This window comes from Xenopus laevis, chromosome 7L, assembly GCF_017654675.1.
Source record: "Xenopus laevis strain J_2021 chromosome 7L, Xenopus_laevis_v10.1, whole genome shotgun sequence".
NCBI classification, from domain to species: domain Eukaryota; kingdom Metazoa; phylum Chordata; class Amphibia; order Anura; family Pipidae; genus Xenopus; species Xenopus laevis.
In genome coordinates, this window is record NC_054383.1 from 100,850,963 (window position 1) to 100,870,653 (window position 19,691).

At 39.1% G+C, this 19,691-nt stretch overlaps 1 protein-coding gene across 3 annotated transcripts in view; it reads right to left on the reverse strand.

The window, feature by feature from the left end:
* The window catches only part of cep104.L (centrosomal protein 104kDa L homeolog), a 71,404-nt gene extending 55,272 nt beyond the window's left edge, over positions 1-16,132 (reverse strand). For all 3 annotated transcript variants that reach the window (XM_018226102.2, XM_018226101.2, XM_018226100.2), the window contains exons 1-6: positions 15,721-16,132; positions 13,728-13,849; positions 6,003-6,176; positions 5,475-5,613; positions 2,787-2,849; positions 2,544-2,620 (exon numbers count right to left, since the gene is read on the reverse strand). In XM_018226102.2, the coding sequence (XP_018081591.1) occupies positions 2,544-2,620; positions 2,787-2,849; positions 5,475-5,613; positions 6,003-6,176; positions 13,728-13,840 (566 nt within the window). In that variant the 5' untranslated portion in view covers positions 13,841-13,849; positions 15,721-16,132. The remainder of the gene's footprint in view (positions 1-2,543; positions 2,621-2,786; positions 2,850-5,474; positions 5,614-6,002; positions 6,177-13,727; positions 13,850-15,720) is intronic.
* Between the last annotated feature and the right edge of the window lie 3,559 nt (positions 16,133-19,691).

The window sequence follows — 19,691 nt, forward strand, 5'->3', positions numbered from 1 at the left end:
TAAATTGACTCAAGACTAACGTTTCGGCCCCATCCAAGGCCTTTCTCAAAATAAATATATATATATATATATATATATATATATATATATATATATATATATATATATATATATATATATATATATATATATATATATATATATATAATCTTCACCAAAGAAGCCGCACTACTCAGGACTTATTGCAAAATGGTGCGTTTATTAGAAAATCTAACGTTTCGGCTGCAACACCAGCCTTTGTCAAAGTTACATGAATACAAACAAATTACACAACGTGACGACCGTTTATCGTGAGTGCTGGGATTTTGGGGAAGTATGTATATATATATATATATATATATATATATATATATATATATATATATATATATATATATATATATATATATATATATATAAAACTAGCACAGAGGATCCGCACTCTCAGGTCTTATATGAATATAAATTTATTTTTGTATGCAAGACTAACGTTTGAATACAATGATAGTTTCCTTGTTAGCGAGTCTCATATAGTCTAGATCCATATACATTCTGCTGTTGATGATTCCGGGTATATATATATATATAATGGTCGGGTCACACAAGCCCCGGTTGAAATAACTACACCCAATATTTGAGCATGACAGCTAGATGGTGCTATGGGTCTTTTAGGGCCAATTCATATGGGTTTAGCCAGCACTGTTTATTTAATTCGTATGGGCTGGGCTCCAATTAGTTATTAAAATGAGGTGAACAAATAAAAGATTCAGGACCCCGTCTTCAGAGTGGCTGCTTTAATAAATATTTTTAAAATATTTTTAAAATATTTTTAATAATGGACAAAGTATTTAGTATAAAGAAAAAAAGAAAAAATGACTCTCCGTTTAGACCCACTATTCTTACTCAATTTTAAGGTGTTTTAGTAACAAAGTAATGACATGCAGCATGACTATGTAGATACAGCATTACTAATGATTTGCAACATTGTTACATAACATTATGTTTCTCTCTGTATAAGGGATAGATTGTTTTAAATGAGTAGATTTATAACCTTTAGTTATACATGTACTTTGCAATTTTTATGTTTGTTTGTATGTAATGAGTGATATTTAAATCTAGTTACGTTTCTGTGACGCTATTACCACGTCAGTTCCAATTTGTCTAGTTTCCCGCCAATACCTGTATTTAAGTGTGTTCTTTCCACCACCAGACACTTTGAGAAAGGCCTCGGAGGAGGCCGAAACGTTAGTCTTGCATACAAAAATAAATTTATATTCATATAAGACCTGAGAGTGCGGATCCTCTGTGATAGTTTTGTATTACATTTTTGATACTGCACCCAGGCAACTTTAACTTTTATTCGTGAGTGCTGGCTATTTCGTGGATTATATATATATATATATATATATATATATATATATATATATATATATATATATATATATATATATATATAAAATGAATCAGATGAAAATTAAGCGTAGGACTGGCCAGATATGGGATGACTTTGACGTAGTTGGCCAGCTTAAATATATTGCAATATATGGACAAACAATCCCTGTTTTGTTTAAAGGGTAAGGCATTTTGTAGTAGCAGTATGCACAAAATGTCTGTCTTAAATATATTGATAATGGGTTGAGTGCAGAGGACTCTTGTGTTTGACTATATATATATAATATATATATATATATATATATATATATATATATATATATATATATATATACACATATAGATATATTCATACTGTACCATACAACACAGCACTGATGCCATTCAAATTTGTTATTTTATTCCCACACACTTAGACATTCAGGTATACATTGAAGAATTGAAGACAGGAAATTTTACTTAGGACATACAGCTACCTCTAGTGGTTTCTCCAACAAAATACATATTTGAGACTTCTGTGTATAGTTCCACATTATACAATATATACATTATATATTGCTTTCATTGTTCTACCTCCAGCTAGCTGCAAAATACTAATCATTCGTTAGTTGTTTGGTTTAATGCCCAAGCAGTAGTGATCCATGCTTCAAATTTGTCCCCAGCAGCTCACCATCTTAAATCGTTCTGCATGTCAGTGACAATGTACAGTACATGCTAAGTATGTTCCAGGCCAATGTTTAGAAGCTGGGCTTTGGGGTTGATAAAACCAAAATTCAGTTATGTTACATCTATCACAGAAGTTGATGACACAGAGCTGATTATTAATTAATTCTGAAGCATAATGCATTTTTTTCAGTGCCAAACAGAATGTGCCTCCCGAGCCCCGTTTTAAATAAACATTAAGGGGCAGATTTATTAAGGGTCAAATAGTAAATTCAAATTTTTTATTTATTTATTTTTTTTGGTGGCAAAATTCACACATTCAAATTCGAATTCCCCTATTCAAATGTGAGATTTATTTCAACCTGACCATGGAAACAGTCCTAATTAGAATATTTGCCAACCTAAAACCTGCTGAGTTTATGTACAAGTCAATGTCAAACAGTCTAGATCACACAAAGAACCCACAGCGTCCATATTTTAAAATTTAAGATATGAATGCAAAGTTTTACCCTGTGTACGAAGCATCAAGAGCAGACTCATCAGAGCCGTTTCCCAGGTACTGGTCAATTAGCTTCTCCCTTGATGGCTTGTAAAACAAGATAAAACAATGTTATATCATTACAATGCCAATGCCATAAAGGCAAAATCATTTAAATAGTGAAGGATGGTGCAGAGTGTATCTAAAACAATTAGCCTGTCAGAAAAGGTAACGAATCTAATGATAGGTTTATTTCAGATGTGCAAATACTTACTGAATTGCTTTCTTCATTAAAGTCTACTGGATCACCAATGATATTGATAGCTATGAGAGCAACCTGCAGTAAAAGCAAACTCTGTGTTACAGTGTGCAACTCTGTAGCCACCCAGAGATACCAACCTATAGCTCTATTAATGTTGTGCAAAGATAATCTCTGCATAACACATGAAGTGGGACAGGCAGTAGGCTAAGCGTTTAATATAGAGGGACTTAATATAAAAAAAACCCAACAAAAACAATGCAATAAAATTTCTGATGCAATATTTAAGTATATAAGATCAGTTATGTGAATTGCATGATAGAAAATATATGTGCAGTAAGTGACTTCCCAGATAGTAATGCGCAAAAGGATATTTGTAACTAATTGGGTCCAATTAGCATGTTTACATCTGTGTAATTTTCCAATTGATTTCCAATCAGATTGATGGAGTGCAGTGACACGAAACGCGTCAGACCTCATGGCGCAGGGTTAACAGTTTGTCAATATGTTTTATAAATAAAATTAAGTTCTTTTATCGATGAATTGATGAACATGCAATTCCTTGATGTGGTTCCTGAGAGTGCGCTGTCCGTAAGTTTGGTGTGTGACCACTTCCTGCCTAAAGCTGGCCATAGATTTTGAGATTTTTAAAAGATCCGATCCTCATCGTGAGACCACGATTTTCTCGGAACGATCGTACTATCGTACGAATTGACCATCAACTAAAAAGACCAATTTGCCAGGAAAACAAAGGGGAGCTGCCTGCTTGGCCCTGCAAACACAGATAGATTGCACAGGGACCGACAAAGATTTTTTGACCTGGCAGATCAATTTCCTGACAGATGTCGGGCGAAAAATTGTAAGATGTACAATCGTTCGAATCCCACTAACCGCACGATAATTTCGAAGGATTAGTCGGACTTCTCAAAAATTGGTCGTTCGGCAAGAAGAATCGACACGTCTTTGGGTAACTTTAGTCTCTCCCTGCTCACTCATAAATCTGGACTTAGATTACAGCAGGGAGGGGAGGGGAAGAGAGAGCAGCAAACTGAGCATGCTCAAGGCCTAGCCCTGGAGGTTTATGCTGAAAACAGGAAGTCTGATACAAAAGCCCATGTGTACACAATAAAATGAAATAAATGTTGTGTTTCTTTTAACAGAGGACTCAGAGCAGCAATACTTTGAGGGTTTACTGGTGTGTAGAAAGAACTTTCATTTGACGCAACGTAGAGGGTTCTTCACAGTTAGGACAGTGAGGTTGTGGAATGCACTGCTGGGTGATGTTGTGATGGCTGATTCAGTTAATGCCTTTAAAGGAGAAGGAAACCCCCAGGGCGCTAAACCCCTCCCCCCCTCCCCCCCTCCCCTGTGCTGCCCCCCCTCCCCTGTGCTGCCCCCCCCTCCCTCCTCCCCCCTGGCCTACCTGTCCCCCTGGGCAAATGCCCCTAACTTTTTACTCACCCCTCTGCGCAGGTCCTGTCCACGGAGTTCGCAGTCGCCATCTTCTCCCACGCGCGTCTTCTTCCTGCTCTGACCGGCGTCTTCTGGCGCATGCGCAGTAGGAACAGGTACCGGTACGGCTCTACTGCGCATGCGCCGAATGTCACGAAGTTTTCCGATTTGTGACATTCGGCGCATGCGCAGTAGAGCCGTACCGGTACCTGTTCCTACTGCGCATGCGCCAGAAGACGCCGGTCAGAGCAGGAAGAAGACGCGCGTGGGAGAAGATGGCGACTGCGAACTCCGTGGACAGGACCTGCGCAGAGGGGTGAGTAAAAAGTTAGGGGCATTTGCCCAGGGGGACAGGTAGGCCAGGGGGGAGGAGGGAGGGGGGGCAGCACAGGGGAGGGGGGGCGGGGTTTAGCGCCCTGGGGGTTTCCTTCTCCTTTAAGAATGGCTTGGATGATTTTTTGGACAGACATAATATCAAAGGCTATTGTGATACTAAACTCTATAGTTAGTATAGGTATGGGTATATAGAATTTTAATTAAAAGTAGGGAGGGGTGTGTATGGATGCTGGGTTTTCATTTGGAGGGGTTGAACTTGATGGACTTTGTCTTTTTTCAACCCAATTTAACTATGTAACTACCCTTTAAAGTAGGCATGCATACGGTACGCATCCATGAAAAACCGTCTGGTACCAGCAATTACCTTCATTGTAAGGCTGGTTCCTTGGATGTTATTAATTAGTGTTTTTTGTGTCCTTTCTGGTCTTTCCATAAGACATAAAGAGATTGAAAAATCAATGTGTTTTCTAGGCTGCTAACATGTCCCAAAATATACACTATTCTACTAAGACATAGCACTCTAAAGTACAATGGACCCCCAATATTTCATTTTGTAATACATATTTTACATAAGCACTGGAGTGTACCATGCTGTAATAAGGCCATAATTACTTACAGTTTCAGTTGCAGATTTGATGGCAAACCATCTATTTGGTGATGAAATGTATGAATGACAAACATTGTAATGGGATTGGAAAATATAATACTTGTGTAAACTGTGCACGTGCAAGCCCCAAACCTATGTAAGAGATCCATCTGGGCATTGAAGAAAAGGTGCAGATTCTTCCTTGCAGAGATCCCTGGGCCGGTACATTCTGATGTAGTCTGATGTAGTATCTTAGGGTACTATAAAGAGCTGTATATGTTTTCTATGGTTGATTAATAAAAAGTATCACTGGGAAAACTGACACTTACCTGGTTATAAAGATTGTATCTGTTTGAATAATTCTTGTGAAAAATCAGTTTAAGGTACTGTCCAACTGCTTCAACATACACAGACTTTAATTCTCTTGCTTTGTAGCCTGTTTTATCATTATCGGATAGTGATACATAGCTGAAAAGGAAAGAGTAAATGTATCCTAAATACTTTCCCAGAGATATACATTAGTATGGAATTGGATTTATTACATCGTTTACATATTATTACATCATTTACATAGCATTTCATAAACCAGCAAAGATGCGGGATATGTAGTTGCAGACATTCAATATTAAAATCGGATTTATAAACTACATTAAAAAATTGCCACCGACATAACACAACTGTTGGGAAGTCTGTTTCACATTGATATATGCAGACTGTTGAATATAAAAGCATGAAATTAAACTTGGTGTCTTTATCAGAATCAGATTTAGTAGCATCCCACAAAATTTCTTGTTGATGCAAGATAGAAAAGGATTTTTGAGAACATTTTTATATATATATAAAAAAACATATAATACCCCAATCTTCGGAACCTTTCCGACTGATAAGGAGAAAAGTAATCCGGCAAGCTGTCTGATATGTAAAATTCAATTTTGGAAGAAATCATGTACTGGTGAGCCAGAAGCTGCAACTTTCGGATACGGCATCTTTCTACCATCTGAATAATGATTTCTTGAGGATACTGGCAAAATCTGTTGAGAAATTGGTTACAAATATAACTGTCAAATGTTAATTATGGGCAATGTGTACACAGTATATGGCAGTTTGGGGAAAAAACAAATGACACTACAGGTCAAAGGCCTCTTTCCCTCCAAGTTTCCAGCATGTGGTGGGTGCAACCAAGTATGTACAAAATTAGGGCTTACATTTTTTAAGGAACATTTACAGAAAGTTTTATTTACATTTACTAAAGTGGTGATTGGAATTCTTATGCTTTATTTGTTTGTGCCATTTTTTTCCATGAACTGCACATGTGAATAAAGCATATAAGAAACAGTTGACAGGGGCCATAATACACAAACTAGAGTCCTGCAGCAGGTCGGGTACCCACAAAAACCTGCAGTGCCCTGCGGGTTGCCGTTAGAGGTTTCTGAGAGCGGGTATAGACGCTGGTTGGTAGTTCTCCGGGTTAGCGGGTCGGTTCTTCTGAATAGCGAGTTTTGCTCCTTTTTTCTAATCATGCCTAATTCCAATGATGTCACTTCCAGTTTACAATGACAACAGTTCCTGTTTCTGGATGGTCAGCGGGTCGTGGATCAGGTTGCGGAGAAGGTACTTGTGGGGCGGGTAGCGGGTCCAAGCGGGTAAGTATACGGGTTGCGGGATGGATTTAACAAATTGGTTCCATACGGGAATCTAATAAAAACTATTAGAATGTGTCTGGCTTATTTTTTTTTTTTTTTTTAAAAATACACTTTTATGAAACCAAAAAGTACTTACTCTTACCTGAAATATTGTACAAAGTAACGTCGTTTTGGAAACAAAAGTTTTACTATTTTACAAGTTATTGTCTCTTTTTATGCATTTATGGGAAGATCTATTTCACAGTAATCAGTACAGTAGAGCCCCCATTTTACATTTTTCAGGGGACCAGAAAAAAATGGTGTCAAATCCAGGAAAATGTAAAATCAGGGTAATGTATTACGCACAATATATAGGTGGGACCACAGAACAACAATGCAAAATGAGGGGAAACGTAAAATCCCTAGTGAAAAACAACAGAAAGCCTGCGTTGCTTTATGGCAGGGATATTAGACAAGCAACTGTTCTAAACTGTTCTACTATCCTTTATCAACTGGCTCATAAACATTTATCACATTGCTGCATGGAAGATCTGTTTATTGATAAACAATGAAAACAAAAGAGATAAGGAGAATAAAGGAGAACTAAAACACCCTTTAGGGCTATTCCACACGGGGAGATAGCCACGCGTTTGCGGTCACGGCGACAAAGCGCTGCGCCAGTCGCCGCGACCGGCGCAGGCGACAGTTTTGTATGGGCGCCTATGTAAAAACGCCTGTGCTAACCACACGAGGCGATGCGCTTTTCAACAGGCTTTTTCAGGCGACTGTTGAAAAGCGCATCGCCTCGTGTGGTTAGCACAGGCGTTTTTACATATATGCCCATACAAAACTGTCGCCTGCGCCGGTCGCGGCGACTGGCACGGCGCTTTGTCGCCGCGACCGCAAACGCGTGGCTATCTCCCTGTGTGGACTAGCCCTTAGCCAAAAGTCCCCACTGGCCCCTGTCCACTGGCCCACCTCCCTGCCTGCCCCTTACACAGTCTTACCTGAATTGTGTCCCCTCTAGAAATACTGATGGCACATGTAGAGTAAGAGCAGCGGAGGGGATACAATTCGTGGGTAAGACTGGAGGGGGGCCAGTGGGGACTTTTGGCTAAAGGGGAGTTTAGTTCTCCTTTAAAGATGGAATGAGGCGAACGCCAGAGGAAGCATTTTCTACAGTGGCAGAAAAACAATGATAATACTTAATGCAATTCCTGTCACTGTTAGCACGGATAGGAATGGCATCTGTCACATGGGTGGATTTCAACTTAAAACTGCTCAAATCGGCTGATTTAGGCAGAAATCTGCCCCATACGTGCACTGACAGTCAGATACCATGATTGTCACTGCTAAGAGATTTGGAGGCCTGTTAATTGATTGAAATTTTTGTAGTTTTGAGGTTTTTGAAACCAACCTAAACTCACTTTCTCTGAAAACATGAATGTTACAAAATGTATTTAAAGATCCAGATAAAAAAAGTAAGAAAAGAAAATAACGCTGAACGATCCAAAATAAAATACAAATGCCTCTAAAAATGCAAGTTTTTAGGACAATTCCTAGCAAAACAAAAAAAAAAAAAAAAATCAGAATTGATTAAAAATGGTCCAATAGGATCAGCGCAGCTCCCAATGACTTCTATAGGACCTCGCGACTTTTACCTGGAAAAGTTTTTGTATTAGAGGTTAATCGTTTGCGAAGGATTCGGGAGTTTGACCGAATCCAAAATAGTGGATTCGGTGCATCCTTACTGACATTAGCCATACATCATTAAACTTTAGCTGCTGACTTGTTCACAGACGACATCTTCTTCCACGCGATCTTCTTCCTGCTTTGAATGGCATTTTGGCGCATGCGCAGTAGGAGCATTTCGCTGGTATGGATCTACTGTGCATGCGCCAAAAGTCACAAAGTACTTTTGGAGCATGAGCAGTAGATTGTACCGGCGAAATGCTCCTATTGCGCATGCGCCGGTCAAAGCAGGAAGAAGATCATGTGGAAGAAGATGTCGTCTGTGAACTCCCTGGACTGGACCTGCGCAGAAAGGTAAGTAACAAGTTAGGGGCATTTGCCCAGCGGGACGGGTAGGCCAGGGGGGAGGAGGGAGGGTGGGCAACACACGGGAGGGGGGGAGGGTTTTTGCGCCAACTAGGTTTCCTTCCCCTTTAAGACCTGGCTGCATCGGAGTAGCGGAGGGCTTCTCCAGAAGCAAAAGGCGGCTGTTATAGGTGGAAGCATGAGCTGAGGCCGGGACCTTGGGGTTTGTTCTGGGTTTGGGATACCTTTTGCAACACTCATCCTTTTAGAATAAGTAAAAGGATCATGAATGTCCTGCACAACTAATATATGTTTAAAAATCAAATCATGGTAGGGCTGCTTCGGCCTGTTGATGAGCTCTATTCTTGACTGGCATGTGTAGGCTCGTATCATCCAATAATTAGCCCAGCAATACATTATATGTCCCAGCATGTGTGTCACCAAATTCAGTACACTTCCACAAATCTTTCTGTGCGTATGTTTAGTTGCGGCAATGAACATATAAAACTATATAAAGAACTGAAATCGGAAACTCTAATGTAACACAAAAGAACACTTGCAAAGCTTGTGTAAAAATTTCATGGTTACTGAATGTTGTGTGAAGATGTGTAAACTGAAAATAAAGAATTTATAAAAAAAAAAAAAAATTCAAGGTTCATTATAAAAAGGGCAATTGTGCCATGACAGTAATCCTTCAATTATAAAGTTTTATAATAAGAATGTTGAATATATGCGTATGAAGGAGAAGCCAATAAGTAGGGTTGTTCACCTTTGAGTTAACGTTTAGTATTCTGTAGGGAGCGATATTGAGACAATTTGCAACTGTTTTTCGTTTTTTATTACTTGTGGTTTTTGAGTTATTTAGCTTTTTATTCAGCAGTTCTCCAGTTTGCAGTGTCAGCAATCTGGTTGCTAGGTTCCAAATTACCCTAGCAACCATGCACTGATTTGAATGAGAATATGGAATGTTAATAGGGGAGGGTCGGAACAGAAAGATGAGTAATAAAAAGTAGCAATAACAATAAATGTGTAGCTTTAGAGATGATTTGTTTAGAGAGGGGGTCAGTGACCCCCTTTTGAAAGCTAGAAAAAGTCAGAAGAAGAATTCAAATAATGAATAAACTATAAAAAACAAATAATGAAGACCAATTGAAAAGTTGCTTAGAATTGGCCATTCTATAACATAACCTGAAGGTGAACCACCCCTTTAACGTTGCTTTTTCCCAATGCTACAACAACTGAACTGTTTTTCAATAAATAAACACACATGCTCTAAACGTTTCTATGGGTTACTATGTTACAACACGTGAGCAAGCACAAACAGAATTTCCTATCTGTGAATGTGTCAGTAATCTAAGCAAATCGGAACTGAGACACCTATCGGGGAGGGGTACATATGGGACATGTACATGGTCAGGCATTTTGACATCAACAACTAACTTTTAGCATGTTATAGAATGGCTAATTCTAAGCATCTTTTCATTTGGCCTTTTTTCCATTATTTTTTTTTTATTATTTGCCTTCTTCTTCTGACTCTATTCAGCTTTCAAATGCGGCTCACTGACCCCATCTAAATGCCCTGTAAGACTACAAATCTATTGTTATTGCTACTTTTTATTACTCATCTTTCTATTCAGGCCTCTCCTATTCCAGTCTCTTATTCAAATCAGTGCATGGTTGCTAGGGTAATTTGGACCCTAACAACCAGATGGCAAAAATTGCAAAATAAAAAGCTAAATAACTCAAAACCCTCTAATAATAAAAAATGAAAACCAACTGCAAATTGTCTCAGAATATCCCTTTCTACAACATAAGTTAAAGATAAAGAACCCCTTTAAAACAACTGCGATTGGATTATCTACCCTTCCAGTACCAATAGTCAGGGCACATTAAATGCTAAAAAACACAAGAGTAGGCAAAGCAAGCAGAAAAAGGAGGAGCCCTGTATGGAACAATAGCAGACAGTATGAACCTGGCCATGTCAATGTTACTCGCCAGAGCCCTCATTATGCAGATGGTTGGCACAAGTGCAGGCAGCAAGGACAGTGCTGGACAAATGCAGGTCCTTACTAGGCACCCTTAGTCACATGGTCTGCTGTACTCTTAATAAACCACAGTTTCCCATTATGCTTTACTAAAGGGGTCGTTCACCTTTAAATTCATTTTCAGTATGGTATAGAATGGCTAATTCTAAGCAACTTTTTAATTGGTCTTCACAGTTTATTTTTTTATAGTTTTTGAATTATTTGCCTTTTTCTTCTGTCTCTTTCCAGTTTTCAAATGGGGTGACTGATGTTATCTAAAAATAAATGCTCTCAATTCAGACCCACTCCCTTTCATATGCCGGTCTACTATTCAAATGGTTGCTAGGGTAATTTGGACCCTAGCAACCAGTTTGCCTAAATTGCAATCTGGAAGCTGCCGAACAAACTAACGACTGAAAAACAACTAGAAAATGAAAACCAATTGCAAATTGTCTCAGAATATCACTCTCTACATCAGTGATTCCCAACCAGTAGCTCGTGAGCAACAAGTTGCTCTCCAACCCCTTGGATGTTGCTCCCAGTGGCCTCAAAGCAGGTGCTTAGTTTTTATTTCCAAGCTTGGAGTTTTGGTTGCATAAAAATCAGGTGCACTGCCAAAGAGCCTCAATGTAAATTGACAATCCACATACGGGCTACCAAATGTCCAATCACAGCACTTATATGGCAGCCCAAGAACATTTTTTAAGCTTGTGTTGCTCCCTAACTCCTTTTACTCCTGAATGTTGCTCACGGGTTCAAAAGGTTGGGGATCCCTGCTCTACATCATACCATGAGTTAACTCAAAGGTGAACAACCCCTTTAATGTGATTTACAGAATCACATTAATATAAGATAGGTGCCTGCTGTGACAGAGTAAAGAGAGAACCAATACCCCCATGAGCACCATCAGCTGCCAATCCAACTATTCAAGTCACAGCTATATAGTTAAAGGACAAGTCAACCCCAAAATACAAATTTGCCTAATAAAAGAAAACATGATTCTAAGCAACTTTCCGATATACATATAAAAAATGTGCAGGGCTTATTTTTAAAAATAATGGTTATTGAAAGCAGCATTTGCCTAACTCCTGGGTGTTACTTTTAAAATAATGTTGCAAAAGTCTTGGATCCCCAGCAAAGACAGGTCTGTTAATCAGCTGCCTTGTCTTACATTGTATCAACAGTCTGAGCCATCAGGGCAGAGAATAGAAAGGGACAAACACTGCTTTCAGTAGCAATACATATACAAAGAACTTAAAAACCATAGAAAAAATGTCATGAATGTATATTGTAAAGTTGCTTAGAATTATGTTTTCTTTTAGTATGCAAAATCATTTTTTCGGTTGACATTCCCTTTAAATCTCCTTGGGTGATGTTTTTACTTGCAGTTAGTCCTCTTGAAAAATATATAGATACATATGGCCTTGAAGCAGCTATATGAAGGGCATAACCATTTCTTAGAAGAAATAGGAGACATCTAGACAGATCTGATCATGTGTATTTGGGGGGGGGGTGCAAGGTCATCCAGTCAACCAATGGTATCACCTCACAACAGAATTAATACATTTTGATGACACTCTGTATCAGATGAGGTTAATCCATACGTAATTCTGTTTTCAGATTGATGCTGCCTAAGCAACTATAAGTAGATTTTCAATGTACCCTAGTACAATGGGATGTTTGCCTCAGTTTCAGCCACACTGTACAATAGGCAAACAGATATATGTGTGTGAGCAAAAGTCAGGGCTATAATCATTTATAAATTTGCATTCAATTAAACGGATTGCAACTAAACTATGAATGGCGCTGCAAGGACTGTGTTTCCAGATACTTATACAGAATAAGCAAGTAAAACAAGGTGCTGAAGAGCACTTACAGATATGCTAAGGGTAGAGGGAAATAATTGTTTTCTGGAAGCTAAAAATTAGGGATGCACTGAATCTACTACTTTGGGATTCGGCCAAACCCCCGAATCCTTTGTGATAGATTCGGCTGAATACAGAACCAAATCCAATCACTTAAAAATGTTTTTACTTCCTTGTTTTGAGACGAAAAGTCACATGATTTTAAAGGAAACATATTATGTAAAAAACAAGAATGTACCAGTGTGTTAAACTCTTTTAGATATAGAAGGAATGTTCTTTAAAAAGTTGTGTGTTTTTGGTTCCACTTCCTGCTGCCTCCTTTCCCAGGCTGTGCAGGGAAACCTGCGGCACTCTGTACACTGCACTGTAGGATAGGAGCAGCTAGGCTGACCTGATACCTTTACTTGAGTGACTGCAGGGCTGTGATTGGCTATCCCACTCCTACTTCTACTGTGCCTCTGGCAGGGACCTTTAGGACACAGACACACCCACCCTTTATTTGAAAAAGGGAGAACATCTATGGGGATCTCAAATAAAGTGGCTAATTTTGAAGACAATATTAATTTACAACTAAAAGTAAAACCAGCCCCATATATAGGGATGCACCAAATTCCCTATTTTGGATTCAGCCGAACCCCCGAATCCTTTGTGAAAGAATCGACCGAACAGCGAACTGAATCCGAAACCCTAATTTGCATATGCAAAAAAAGTGGCATATGCAAATTAGGGTCCGGATTCGGTTCGGCCGGGCAAAAGGATTCAGCCGAATCCTGCTGAAAAAGGCCAAATCCTGGCTGAATCCTGGCTGAATCCTGGATTCGGTGCATTCTTACCCATATAATATACATTATTGCCTACAAAATTAAGGGGGTTTCATATATCGTATATGTCTCCTTTAAGGATTTGGATTTGGTTCATCCAGGCATGAGGTTTTGGTGCGAATCATGGTGAAAAAGGATATATCCTGGATTCAGCACATCCCTACTAAAAATAGGATACAGAAAATAGTTACTACAAAAACGACATGACTGTACCTTGGAGATCTCCAGCCACTGACAGTGGGAGCATGGACCATCAACTCTTTCGCACTAAATCCATCTTCATGCCCAGATGAACTTACAACAACAAATCCAAGCTTGTGGGGCATTATGCAGGTCTGTAGGTAAAAACAATCACATGTCACTCAAAGCACAGCATTTAAACCATCTCAGCTAAAGCTTGAAAACATATACATCTAGAAATGTACTATATGCCTATGGTTTACTGTGTTACCTCAGTAGAACAGTAGCCATATAATGGGCTCATTAATATCACTACCCTCAAAAATGACCTCAACGGCTCCATATCTTCTCATCTTAATCGGCTTTCACTGGTCAGCAAAAAACAGAGGGTACTGTAGCACCAGGCATAGACAGTCACTATTTAAAGGAGAAGTAAAGTCATTTTACCTTGGGGTTGCCACAAGTTAGGCATCCCCTAGTGGTTATATTTACTTACCTGACACCCCGGGCCAGTGCTCCTATCAGCAGAAATCTGCACTGACCCGGCATCCTATTTTATTATGGGTGACATCACTAAACACAATTTCTATAGCCAATAATTTACCCCGCTACTGCAAAATATTATGGTACTGGAAGTCACAGAATAATTCCACCACTTTACAAAAGTATGAGGCTGAAGGCAGAATTATTTCTTAAAAAACAAGTTATGGAGAGTCACTTGATGCAAATGACTTCACTAAGCATGACTGATGACATCACACAGCTCACTTTACAAAGTTAACGTTTACAGGACATTGATGGCTTACGAGTGTTATAGAGATTCAGCCGAACCCCCGAATCCTTTGTGAAAGATTTGGCCGAATACCAAACCGAATCAGAACCCTCATTTGCATATACAAATTAGGGGTGGGAAGGCGACAATTTTTTTACTTCCTTGTTTTGTGACAAAAAGTCACGTTAATTCCTTTCCTTCCCCTACTTTACATATGCAAATTAGGATTCAGTTCGGCCTAGCAGAAGGATTCGGCCGAATCCTGCTTAAAAAGGCAGAATCTCAAACCGAATTCTGGATTCGGTACATCCCTAGTAGGGAAATCACATGACTTTTCATCACAAAAGAAGCTTTTTTCCCCCCACTTTTTCCTTTCCTGATTAGGTTCGTATTCGGTCGAATCTTTCACCAAGGATTCGGTCGAATCCCAAATAGTGGATTTTGTGCATTCCTTACATACATATAAAGGCAGGGTATTCAGGTTTTATCAAAATGAAGAAGTTTCTCCAATCTTAACATTGTCACGTACAAATAAAGAGACTGAAGAAGGAGAACTATCGCGAAAACGAAAATTTATTATAAGCTTCATCGTACTGAAACTTTATAAATACAATTAAAAATTCTATATCATTTCTGAAATAAAGTTTATCCTCACTATCCCTCTCTCAGCATCTGTTTCTCTTCATTCTCTCTTCATGCAGCAGTTGGGTGTCAGATAATCACTGACAGTTACATCCAATAGATCTTATATGGGGGGTCCCTTTGTGATCAGATGTATTAGAATTGATTCAAATCACTAATTCCACTTCAAACAAATAGTGTGAGCTGTAACACATGTTCTAGACAAAAGGAGCCTCCTATAAGAGATGTTGGATTGAGATGTCCTTCACACTCACACTCACAACTCCTGCATGAAGAAACAATGAAGAGGCAGATGCTGAGAGGAGGAGACTGAAAAGGAATTCGAATATTTCAGAAATGGTTTAGAATTTTTAATTGATGACATTTAAAAAAACATCTTATTTGTGTGATGATGAAGCTTCTATGAAATGTTCATGTACCGCTAGTTCCCCTATCAATGGCCTGTGTGGAAGTGGAGGAGCCCAGTGTTCCGGCAAAGGGAACTGTTCGCTATGTATTAAGGCATGAAAAGTGATGGGCAGCAGCAGCAGCAGGTAACGCCCCACAGCCCCATGGAACCTGCTGGAACCGACATAAAGGCAACTGTGCGCGCCCTCAGCCCAAATCACTTACCCGGACTCTAAAGCCCTTGACGCTACGAGACAGGAAGCGGCGAATGCCGGGAACTCCTTCAGGTCACGCAATAATCCCCCCGGTTCAAGCAGAGTTATTCACCGCAGAAAACAAATTTCACCGCTCCTAAGGCCTGACGGACTTTCTGTCGCAAGGCCTGAGTTTTAATCGCTGCACAAAATATCAGCGGCCGAGTCCCAGAGGCGATACACAGAACCGGCCCCCGTTCCACCGCTCCTTCTCTCCCATCTCCATAACCACCGCTTGACAACAACCCAAGTACTGCGCAAGCGCGAAATGACTTGAAGCAAAGCATTCTGGGAGATGGAGTTCGGCTGCGAACCGGAGCGCTTGGTTATGCGGCAGAGCGCAGGGAAGGAGTGAGCATGCGTGTCAGGAGATAAGAATTGTATAGTAGCTGTACCTGCGCCGAGGAAAAAAGATCCGGGTGCAAGTAGCTTTGCCATTACGGTTCGTTGTTAAGGGACTACTTTTGCTGTGCTACTTATTCTGCTCCAGTTTAGCTGCTTAAAGGGAATCTTACCCCAAAACATTTTTATTGCGCAATGGAAGCAGCATTTATACATTTGTAACTGTATTTGCACTGGAAAGCAGAATGAGTTATTATTTCTTTTCCCTGGTTGTGACTGGTGAAACAATGTAGAACACATCAGTTTCCTCCACGTTTGTTCATCAGCTGCTATTGTGCTACTTACACTCAGAACAAGCAATGTAGACAATATAAACTGCTTTCAGAGACAATTGCATTTAGTTATAACTTTTAAACCACAATAACACTGTAAGTAATTTATATGCCAAACTTGCTAAGAATGGTGTCAGTTTCCTCCATGTCTGTTGCTCTGCTGGTTTTTGCTACTTCTTTCAGAAGTCAGAACAAGCAATGTAGAAAGCGTAAGCTGCTTTAAGTGACAATTATATTTAATAATAACTTTAAAAACCACTATAACACGGTAAATATCTTTACCTTTATATATAGATGTCACAAATTTTCGAGTTTTTTTTTATACCTCGAATGAAAGCACAACTCAAATGTTTTTTTTTATTTAAAGGGATACTGTCATGGGAAAACATGTTTTTTTCAAAACACATCAGTTAATAGTGCTGCTCCAGCAGAATTCTGCACTAAAATCCATTTTTCAAAAGGGCAAACAAATTTTGTTGTATTCAATTTTTAAATCTGACATATTGTATTCAATTTTTAAATCTGACATAGGACTAGACATATTGTCAATTTCCCAGCTGTCCCCAGTCATATGACCTGTGCTCTGATGAATTCCAGTCACTCTTTACTGCTGTACTGCAAGTTGGAGTGATATAACCCCCCTCCCTTTCCCCCCAGCAGCCTAACAACAGAACTATGGGAAGATAACCAGATAGCAGCTCCCCAACACAAGATAACAGCTCCCTGGAAGATCTAAGAACAGCACTCAATAGTAAAAGCCAAGTCCCACTGAGACTGATTCAGTTACATTAAGTAGGAGAAATAACAGCCTGCCAGAAAGTAGTTTTATCCTAAAGTGCAGGCACAAGTCACATGCCTGGGGCAGCTGGAAAACTGACAATATGTCTAGCCCCAAGTCTGATTTCAAAATTGAATATAAAAAAATCTGTTTGCTCTTTTGAGAAATGGACGCCAGTGCAGAATTCTGCCGAAGCAGCACTAATAACTGATGACTATGAAGATTTTCATTCATCCAGGTCATAGTATATCTAGTATAGGTCAATCTAAAAACAACTGGACTTGCTGAGTAATCAATGAAGACGTTTCACTACTCATCCGAGCAGCTTCTTCGGTTCAACTAACTGGTGTGGGAGGTTCTCGGCATATAAACTCTTCCACTAATCCAATCAGAATGGCACATTGTAACTCTTCAAAGAGGTGACATCTGAAGAAACTCACAGAGGTGTTGATTCTGTGTAGTTGTGATAGGATTATCCTATCATGCAACTCCTAGATACAGGTGTTACTTGTCTACACTTAAAAGACAAGGGACACTCCTTTGAAGACAGCAAGGTCCAAATCTTGGATAAAGAAGACCGCTGGTTTGAACGAGGCGTGAAAGAGGCGATTCATGTCAAGGTGGAGAGACCATCTCTGAACAGAGGTGGGGGCCTTCAACACCACCTGTCTGCTACATACAATGCTGTTCTAACATCTGTACCGTCAGATTCAGAACACTTCACACATCCATTCATGCAACTCTCACAAGTAACACCTGTATCTAGGAGTTGCATGACACATTGGATAATCCTATCACAACTACACAGAATCAACACCTCTGTGAATTTCTTCAGATGTCACCTCTTTGAAGAGGATGAGTAGTGAAACGTCTTCATTGATCACTCAGCAAGTCCAGTTGTTTTTAACTATTAACTGATGCGTTTTGGAAAAAACATGTTTTCCCATGACAGTATCCCTTTAATAACTTGAATGAAAAAATTTGAATCAGCAAGGTCGGGGGTTGACAACCCAAAAACTCGAATTAATCAAGTTTTTGGCGGAAAAAAACTCGAACTTCATCATCATCATCATCATTTATTTATATAGCGCTGTCAAGATACGCAGTGCTTTTGGGCAATACCCTTCGAAAAAACTCGACATCATGAAGACTATTAACATCTTCAAGTGATTTAAGGGACCTCTGCCATTCTAGCTATTTCTAGGGTAGGGTTATAATAAATTTCGAAAAATTAGATTTTTTTTTTTTAAAAAAAACATGAAAAAGTTGGATTTTTGACCAAAAAATGAACCTTGAAAACGTGAATTAATGTGGAAAAAAACAACTTAATCCTTTATAAATCTGCCCCTCAGTCATCTGGGAACCTTCATCGGAAAAAAAAACAATCATATCCCCCCGTCAGACATATTTATTGGAAGGGAAGCAAAATCCACATTGGTCATGTCATAACCACACCCACCTTTGTTACATGACATTAAGGGGGTTATTTACTAAACTTCTTATGCAAAAATCACAAAAAATTCATGATTTTGTTTTATAAAATCAGACTTTTAGAAAATCATGAATATTTCATAATTTATTAAACCCTGAGGATGGAAAAGTCTGAATCTGAAAATCCAGCATTTCAGACCTGTCGATGTTGCATATAAGTCACTGGGAGAAGTCAATGTTTTTTTGATGTGCGCTGGGTTTCGGATTTAAATTCCAAAAAAATTGTGAAATTCGTGAAAATTTGATTTTTTTTTTCCCGCAAAGCAAATTTCGGGAAAATATAATAATAAATAAACGTAAAAAACCAGAGCGGATTTGATCAGAGTTTGTTGCAGAAAATATTGAGATAAATTCGGACTTTGATAAATGACCCCCTAAGTGTTAATGTTTGATTATATGTTGCTCACAAATATTTCTAGTTTACATGAGCAGATCTTTGACCATTTTGACCACATGTGCAGGGCCAAAACAAAATGATCATTTAGCCCAAGGGCCAGCAATCTGATCCTAATGCAGACCTGTCGGGAAAAGACCTCATTAACAAGCATATACAGACCTCATACAATGGGATTGCCTGACCTGCCCCAAAAGATATCTAACCAACTTTCAGTCAGATATCAGTTGACAACTTGTTGGAAGCACAGGCTACAGGCTGCGATCTTGATCTGAAGTGACTTGAGTAATAAGATAGAACAGACTGTGTACTAATAAATGGCTTTTAATAGAATTTCAAAGGGAAGCAATAAATCGAAACATACAGTTTATAAAGGTGCCATTTCTTTGGCCTCACAGCTGGTAGAACATAATAACAAGGTAATGAATGTTCCTTTGAAGTATTTTATTTTTTCTCTAAGTGCAAAACCAGACTGATAGTGTAGATCCAGTGACAAGAGACAAAAACAAGAGTATCATTGATGCCATGTGCGATGGGTTGAGAGCTGTGAAATACAATGGTTGTTACTTTGTTTGAACGGAACAGAAGCCTAATCTGCTTTGTAC